The 9,218-nt window shown below is 50.9% G+C and overlaps 1 protein-coding gene across 1 annotated transcript in view; it reads left to right on the forward strand.

The window, feature by feature from the left end:
• The window catches only part of LOC107126261 (protein S100-A11-like), a 12,746-nt gene extending 7,290 nt beyond the window's left edge, over positions 1 to 5,456 (forward strand). Inside the window, exons 2-3 of the mRNA XM_015429803.1 lie at positions 2,886 to 3,044; positions 5,152 to 5,456. Of these exons, the coding sequence (XP_015285289.1) occupies positions 2,886 to 3,044; positions 5,152 to 5,319 (327 nt within the window). The 3' untranslated portion in view covers positions 5,320 to 5,456. The remainder of the gene's footprint in view (positions 1 to 2,885; positions 3,045 to 5,151) is intronic.
• The last annotated feature ends 3,762 nt before the right edge of the window (positions 5,457 to 9,218 follow it).

Here is a 9,218-nt window from a genome sequence, read left to right on the forward strand (position 1 = left end):
AGCCCTCCCACTGTTGCCCCCCCAAGCACCAAGAATACAGAGCATCACTTGACCCAGCCTGAGAGTTCCTATCTATACCTTGTGGCTAAGAGCCACTGATGGACCTCAAACTAACATGGCTACCCATCTTGATCTATCACTAATTTTGTTAGTCTTCAAGGTGCTACTGGACTCTTGCTCTTTTCTCCTGCTACAGACATAAGAACATAAGAGAAGCCAATGTTGGATCAGGCCAATGACCCATCCAATCCAACACTCTGTCACACAGTGGCCAGAAATACCAAGAGCCATCAGGAGGTCCAGCAGTGGGTCCAGGACACCAGAAGCCCTCCCACTGTTGCCCCCCCAAGCACCAAGAATACAGAGCATCCCTTGCCCCAGACATAAGAACGTAAGAGACGCCAATGTTGGATCAGGCCAATGGCCCATCCAGTCCAACACTCTGTGTCACACGGTGGCCAGAAATACCAGGGGCCATCAGGAGGTCCACCAGTGGGTCCAGGACATTAGAAGCCCTCCCACTGTTGACCCCCCCCAAGCACCAAGAATACAGAGCATCCCTTGCCCCAGACAATCCCAACTCTAATTTCATCATTAAAGGCTCCTTTCAGCCTGAAGTTCATACCCACTGGGATACCTGCCTGCCTTGATTCTGAATGATCAATCGTTCTGGCTTGATCTCTGTGGAATTAGACTCCACTGAATATTGCTTAACAGGCTACATCTCTGAATTATCATCATCAACAACAACAACAATATTGTATGGCCAGGGGTTGTTTCATAGAAAAAGAGCTAGGGGAAGTCATTAGCATAACTCATTAGCATATGCCACACCCCCTGACATCACTGGAAGTGTGCCATAAGGCCACACCCCCTGACATCACCGGAAGTGTGTCATAAGGCCACACACCCTGCCCCCAACGGTCCTGGCCGCCGCCGGCCTTGCAGCTCCACTGCCGAGCTCCATGAGGGGCCCGGTGGTGGACCTGCAAGGCCGGCGGGAGTGCGAGGAAGCCCCGCCAAGGCCCTTCCTGGCCCCAGGCAGGCAGGGGTGGGGAGAGGCAGGGAGGAAGCAACTTACCTTCCCTCTTCTCCTGCCTCCTCCTGGCTGAATGAGGGCCCTAAGCGGGGGGGCGGAAGCAGAAGCCCCGCCCCCGTACCTCACCCGGGGGAACTGCGATCCCCCGCAATCACCCCCAAAATGACCTCTGCATATGGCACTGTGTAGTATAGCTAAGAGATCCTATGTCTGGCAGCCAGAAGGTCTAGCTTTTTTAGAGTTATCCACCACTAGGTGGCGAGCTAGATTCGTTTTTAAGGCAAGAGACATTCAGAGGTGGTTTGCCATTGCCTGCATCTACATAGCACCCCTGGTATTGCTCGGACGTTGCCTTCCAGATCCTAGCCAAGGCTGACCCTGCTTAGCTTGTGAGATCTGACTAGCCGTCAGTGTTGTCAAAACAGCGGCAGAGGGTCTTCTTTTACTTCCAGATTGGGATTACGGACACCTTTCATTCACGCACCTGAAAGTCTTTGCGGCAAGCGTGTTTTCAGATCCACAGCCAGTGCAGCATCGTGGTTAAAATGTCAGACTGAGACCTGGGAGACCCCCAATTGCAACTCTGCCGTGAAGCTGACTTAGCTAGACTTTGGCCAGTCTCTCTCCCTCAGCCTAACCTACCTTGCAGGGATGTTGTGAGGTCAAAATAGACACACCCTGAACTCTTTAGAGGAAGGACAGGATATAAAAATCGACTAGACCGAAAGATCAGACCAGCCATAGCTGGAAACAGGAAGACTAGACTGATCCTTGCATCAATTTTGGATAAACATACAGAGCAGAGGAAGTGTCTGGGGCAGTGATGCTCTGTCTTCTTGGTGCTTGGGGGGAGGAAGAGAGGGAGGGCTTCTGGAGTTCTGGCCCCTCTGGTGGACCTCCTGATGGGCCCTGGGTTTTGGCCACTGTGTGACCCAGAGTGTTGGACTGGATGGACCATTTGCCTGGTCCAACATGGCTTCTCTTCTGCTCTTATGTCTGGGGCAGTGTTGCGCTGTATTCTTGGTGCTTGGGGGGAGCAAGAGAGGGAGAGCTTCTGGAGTTCTGGCCCCGCTGGTGGACCTCCTGATGACCCCTGGGTTTTGGCCACCGTGTGACACAGAGTGTTGGACTGGATGGACCATTGGCCTGATCTAATGTGGCTTCTCTTACATCCTTATGTCTGGGGCAGTTATGCTCTGTATTCTTGGAGCTTGGGGGGCTTCCGTGGGAGGGCTTCTGGAGTTCTGGCCCCACTGGTGGACCTCCGGATGGCCCCTGGGTTTTGGCCACTGTGTAACACTGAGTGTTGGACTGGATGAGCCATTGGCCTGATCCAACATGGCTTCTCTTCTGCTCTTATGTCTGGGGCAGTGTTACGCTGTATTCTTGGTGCTTGGGGGGAGCAAGAGAGGGAGGGCTTCTGGAGTTCTGGCCCCACTCGTGGACCTCTGGATGGCCCCTAGGTTTTGGCCACCGTGTGACACAGAGTGTTGGCCTGGATGGGCCATTGGCCCGATCCAACATGGCTTCTCTTACGTTCTTATGATCTAGCAGCTGGGCTCTACCGTTACTCTGAGGCCCTTAGTGTTAACCTGCCCCTTGGTTCTAGGCTTGACTCTCAGCTGGAGGGAGGTATGTCCAAAGGAGTGACTCATTCATAGATGCAACAGGCCTCCTCCCTTGAAAGCGAGTCATCCCCTGCACTTGGAACGATTGAGTGATCTGAGGATGAATACTCTTTATTTCCTATTACGGCCAGCAGATGTCTGAGTGCCTTATCGATACCCCAGCAGGTACAGGGTGAGTCGTTTTCGAAATAAAAAACTGAAACCTCTGTCATCCACAGTCGTCAAAGTACGCCGGTGGCCCTACAGAAACCGAACGCTGCATCGAGTCGCTGCTGGCTGTCTTCCAGCGCTACGCCGGCCGGGATGGCAACGCTTGTTCCCTCTCCAAACGCGAGTTTGTGACATTCATGGACACCGAGCTGGCGTCTTTCACGAAGGTAGGACGTTCCCTTTGTATCGGGCAGAAGGGCTGAAACCCGTCCCCGCCATCCACCGTAACCAATGTTCCCTCTAAGCTGAGTCAGTGTGAGCTAGCTCGCAGTTTTTTCGCCTCCGGCTCACACGTTTTTTGTCTTTGCTCAGGAAGGAGGGCTCCCGAGCAAAGTAATTTATGCAGTAGCCAAATTGCTCACTCACAACTTTAATTGTGAGCCAGTTTGGTGTAGTGGTTGAGTGTGCGGACTCTGATCTGGGAGAACCGGGTTTGATTCCCCACTCCTCCACTTGCAGCTGCTGGATGACCTTGGGCAAGCCATAGTTTTGTCAGAGCTGTCCTTGAAAAAGAGCAGTTCTTGGGAGAACTGTCTTAGCCCCACCTACCTCACAGGGTGTCTGTTGTGCGGAGGGGAAGGGAAAGGAGTAGGGCTCTTTTTGTAGCAGGAACTCCTTTGGATATTAGGCGACACACCCCTAATGTAGCCAATCCTCCAAGAGCTTACAGTAGCCCCTGTAAGAAGAGCTCTGTAAGCTCTTGGAGGATTGGCTACATTAGGGGTGTGTCGCCTAATATCCAAAGGAGTTCCTGCTACAAAAAGAGCCGTGAAAAGGAGTTTGTAAGCCGCTCTGAGACTCCAAGTGAAGGGCAAGGTATAAATCCAATCTCTTCTTCTTGTTCTCTTCTTAATGCCAGGAGTTCACAAAGTAGAATTTTTGCTCACAAGACTCCACACCTTAGAGCAGGGGTGTCAAACATGCAGCCCAGGGGCCAGATTAGGCCCCCCGGGGGGGTTCCATCAGGCCCGCAGTGGAACTGGCCATCTCCTGCTTCCAGTTCTGCTGCTGCTGCTGCATCACAGCTTCCTTCGCCAGACTCTCTTAATCACTCCGCCATTTCACGTTTTAACCTGGGTCCTAGACTCAGCGCTCTGAGCCTGAGATTTCTGTGGTGAATGTCAATAAATCAAAAGTAGGTTTGCAGCTTACAGATACGCACTTGAACAGCATACTCGAGATTGCAACAGCACAGACGTTTTGATGCAATCAATCAGAACAAGAGGTGTCTGTTATCAGATACTGTGAAATAAACAAAATATTGCAAGAGTGCTAATGTTTTAAGCATTTTTTTATTTTAAGTAAAAAAAAAACCCTTTGTGTTTGTGTCCTTTATAAAGTTTATATCTCCGCTACCTGGCATTACATTTTATGACACACGTGGCCCGGCCCAACAAGGTCTCATTTATGTCAGATCCAGCCTTCATAACAAATGAGTTCGACACCCCTGCCTTAGAGGAAATCTTGGCCATAAACGGGCCCACCAGAGCTGAACCTGCTAGAGTACCTGCAAGGCCCAACAGTATCATGGAGCACGGTCAGAACCCCTCCCCAAATTGGGTGGGGCTACAGAAGCCAGGATAGCCCCGCCCACTTTCCGCAGCAAGTACCGCCCACATAGCCATAAAGCAATCCTACCGCAAGAGATTCGTTTGGCCCACGGCTTAATTCAAGGCCGCTTTCACTGTATAGGATTAAACGGATTTGACTCTAGGGCAGGGCTGTCGAACTGATCCAACATGGCCTGATCCAACATGGCTTCTCTTATGTTCTTAAGAGCAGGGGTCCATGAGTGGCTATTAGCCCCAAAGTCTAAATGGAACACTCTGTCTGGGACAGTGATGCTCTGTCTTCTTGGTGCTTGGGGGGGGGGGCAAGAGTGGCAGGGCTTCTGGAGTTCTGGCCCCACTGCTGGACCTCCTGATGATACCTGGTTTTGAGCCACTGCGTGACATAGAGTGTTGGACTGGATGGGCCACTGGCCTGATCCAACATGGCTTCTCTTATGTTCTTATGTCTGGGGCAAGGGATGCTCTGTCTTCTTGGTGCTGGGGGGAGGGTAAGAGTGGGAGGGCTTCTGGAGTTCTGGCCCCACTGCTGGACCTCCTGATGATACCTGGTTTTGAGCCACTGCGTGACACAGAGTGTTGGAGTGGACGGGCCACTGGCCTGATCCAACATGGCTTCTCTTATGTTTTTATGTCCGGGTCTCAGACAAGTCTGAGATCCCCCCCCCCCATAAACCTCCCTCTAACCCTCCTCTGTTCCTTTCAGAACCAGAAGGACCCAGCCATCGTGGATCGCATGATGAAGAAACTCGACATGAACAATGACGGCTCCTTGGATTTCGGCGAGTTCTTGAACCTCATCGGTGGCCTGGCGCAGGCCTGCCACGCCCAAGTCATGGCATCCCCGACCAGCGGTGGACCCAAGAGGCCATGATCCACTCCCTCTCGCCCATCACCAGAGAAATCCAGAACATTCCAGAAAAAACGATCTCGACATGTGACCAACATCAGAGGTCACGATACACGTGGCACCATCTACATTTTCATCAATAAAATTGATGTGAAAATTTATTTTATTTTATGAACGTTATTGATCGCCCACAAGGACTCAAGGCCAATTACACACAGAGAGGCAGTACAGGTGACAAAATGGGGCATTCCAGAGCCTTGCCAACCTCCAGGGGGCACCTGGAGATCTGCTATTACAACCGAGATCAGTTACCCTGGAGAAAATGGCTGCTTTGGAGGGTGGACTTTATGGCATGATGCCCTGCTGATGCCCCTCCCCTCCCCAAACCCCGCCCTCTCCTGGCTCCACCCACAAAGTCTCCAGGTGTTTTCCACCCCAGAGTTGGCAACCTTGGGCATTCAATAACCAACACGTTAGGATTTTAGAAGTCTGGAACCACCAGAAAGAACTGAAGCAGAGCAGAAGTATTCACATGACACATGAAACGGTACAGAAACTACATACGAGGATCCTATTTACAAATAAGTTACACACAGCAGGACAGACAAGAAGAAGAAGGAGAGATTGGATTTATCCCCCGCCCTTCACTTCCCAAGGAAGTCTCAGAGCGGCTTACAAACTCCTTTCCCTTCCCCTCCCCACAACAGGCACCCTGTGAGGTCAGTGGGGCTGAGAGAGCTCTTTCGAGAACCACTCTTTTTCAAGAGCAGTTGTGCCAGAACTATGGCTTGCCCAAGGTCACCCAGCAGCTGCAAGTGGAGGAGTGGGGAATCAAACCCGGTTCTCCCAGATTAGAGTCCACACACTTAACCACTACCCCAAACTGGCTCACCTAGTCTCTAATCATTTCTCCGAGTAAGTTGGTGAAGCCTTTTGTACAGTGCGACACTTTTACCTGAACAGAAAAGCCCTCTGAAATAGAAAAGAGGATTGGGGCCCTAAAGACAGTCACAATCCCAGGAGATGTCCACCCAATTGATGTGTAGAAGGTGTGTAGAAACAGTGACAGAGATAGGCGGGCTTGTAACCTCTCAGGGTCCAATGTGCAGTTTGCGGAGGTGCAGTAAAATCTCAAGATGCAGAGCCAAAATGGAGGGGAGACAATGCCGGGAGACCAGTGGGAAAGCTGTGGGTGGGGATAAAGGAGGCCCACAACACCAGCTGTAGCCCCCTGTTAGTTCCAGTACAAATACAGGAAGGGACGTCAGGTAGCTCTAGGAATTGCCGGAAACTTTATGGTAAAACCATAGATTTATTGAGTTTCCGGCAATTCCTAGAGCTACCCTACATCACATCTGTGGGGTTTTTTACTGGATGCCACACCTGGCATTGTTCTTTTTAAAATTTCCCACACCATCACTCAGAGAGGCAGCGAGCAAATGGATTCCCTGCCCGGGGGGGTTGGCAATTCTGAATGGGAGGGAGGCTGGAAGCACCATCTCGCCCTTCGCAGCACTGAGCGCTTTCTAAGGTGAGTCCCCCCAATGTCCGTCTGACTGAGCCTGGTCACGCATCTGTGACCCAACACATGTGAGGAGTATCATGTCGTTTTGATCTTTCAAATACCTCACAACTATCTACCCTAGAGACGGAATGAAATTCAGGATCGGACCAATGGACAATCCAGCCCTGTAATCTGTTTCACACAGTGACCAACCCAGTGGCCCTGGAAGGCCCTTAAGCAGGACACGGAGGTCAAAGTCTCCCCCTGTTGTTACGGCAGCATGCATTCAGCAGTATACTGTTCCTGCACGTGGAGGTTCTATTTATTTACTTATATTTGTTGATTTACGAAATTGGTATCCTATCTTTCTGCTAGGGTTGCCAGACCCCCCCCCCCCAGTTTGGTGGGAATTACCCACTTTTGGGGGGGGGTTCAACCCGCCGCCGGCAGGCTGGCCGGGGGGAATCCCCGCCCCCAAGCCCAAACACCTGCAGCCACCCCTCTCCCTTCTCTTTTGCCATTCGGAGATCGGGCAGGTGGAAGCCTCCGGCTGCGTGCACTCAGGGCTCTTTTTGTCGAAAATGCCCAGCAGGAACCCATTAGCATAATAGGCCATACCCAACAGCAGGAACTCATTAGCATATTAGGCCACACCCATGACAGCACAGCTCATTAGCACATTAGGCCGCACCCCCGTGTTACCAGAAGTGTGGTCATCCAGCCACACCCACCTTTTGCTTCTTATTCTGTTTACCTTGTTTGTTGTCAAAACCCAGGGCCTTTTTTTGGAGCAGGAACTCCTTTGCATGTTAGGCCACACACCCCTAATGTAGCCAATCCTAATGAGTTCCTGCTGTTGGGTGTGGCCTATTATGCTAATGGGTTTCTGCTGCTGGGTGTGGCCTGTTATGCTAATGAGTTCCTGCGGGGTGTGGCCAACTCGGGAGCCAGCCGGAACTCCATTCCTGTGCGTTCCTGCCCCAAAATAGCCCTGCGTACACTTAAAGGGAGCCCCTTTAAGTGCAGGCAGCCAGCGGGGAAGCAATCGGGCAGGCAGGGCCCTCCGGCTGCAGCTCACAGCCAGTGGGACCGTCCCTGCAGGGGCAGGGCTTGGAGCCAGGACGTCCCCAATGGGACATCATCACGTTGGGGATACCCCACCCCCTCTGGGAACGCCCCCTGCTGGGGATGAAAACGGACCTGCCAACCCTACTTTCTGTCCTTACAACGGGTCACCAAGGCAGATAACCATTCAGAACATACACGATAGCGGGAGGGAGGGAGGGAGGGCAGGAAGGGTTGCCTCAGCGCTTGGTTCTTGTGGCCCTTCGTTACACGCCCAGGGAGATGCCGATCGCCACTTTGGGGTCATTTTCTCCAGGCCAGTTTGGCCAGGGATCCTGGAGGGTTTTTGTCATCTTCTGGACGTGGAGCAGGGGGCACTGGGGTTGTGGGGAAGAGGCATTTGTGAATTTCCTGCCTTGTGCAGGGGGTTGAACTAGATGACCCTGGAGGTCCCTTCCAACTCTATGATTCCAGGATTCTATGATAAAATTACATTATAAAACCATCAAAATCAGCCCTATCAAAACAAATGGACATCATTAAAACAACTTTTAGAAGAACTTGAGCAGAGTTTAAATACATACAGAACATAAAAACAGCAACTGAACTGAACTGGCAGTATAAAGACTATCCGAACTTCATGAAGCCAGAAGAAGCTACACCCATCCCTTTGGACAAAGAGATGTGTTCCACTTAAAGGACAAGGGGGGGATATGTAATGATTCCTTGTTTTATATGTCTGTGTGTCTCTTTAAAAGTTTGGTTGCATGGCTGTGTGATGGACTAGAGTGCTTGAAGAGAAAAGTGTTGTGTGATTGGTGATTGACAAAGAGGGGGAGGGGTTTTAGAAAGGGTTTCTGAGTGGATGAATGGGTATGTCCTTCAGGAGTGACAGTTAGAGGTTTGACAGTTGATAAAGACAGTTGATAAGTTAGTTCGTTCTGAGGTCTGAGGGAGAGAGACAGTCTTGTGTGTGATACAAGAGTTAAGTTCTGTGTATGAAGAAAAGTTGAATGTATAAGGAAACAAAAGTTAAATGAAAGTCTGAGTGACAGACTGGAGTGAAATAGGAAACGTATATGACCAACAGTTTCAATAAATCTTCTTTTATTTTAAATAATAATAATAATAATAAAATAAAAACAGCAATTAAAGCATTGATTAAGAAGGAGGGGACATTGAAGGAATGCCAAACAAAACAAAAAAGTCTTCCCCCTGTGGTGGAAGATGGCAACAGAAAGGTACAGACAAATCTCCCGGGGGGAGGTCTAGAACTTTGGTGCCACAACTGAGAAGGCCCTGTCCCCAGATTCCACCCACCTAATCTCAGAAGTTGGAGGCACCCAAAGAAGGG

This window comes from Gekko japonicus, unplaced genomic scaffold (assembly GCF_001447785.1).
Source record: "Gekko japonicus isolate JY-2015 unplaced genomic scaffold, Gekko_japonicus_V1.1 scaffold1096, whole genome shotgun sequence".
Lineage (NCBI taxonomy): Eukaryota > Metazoa > Chordata > Lepidosauria > Squamata > Gekkonidae > Gekko > Gekko japonicus.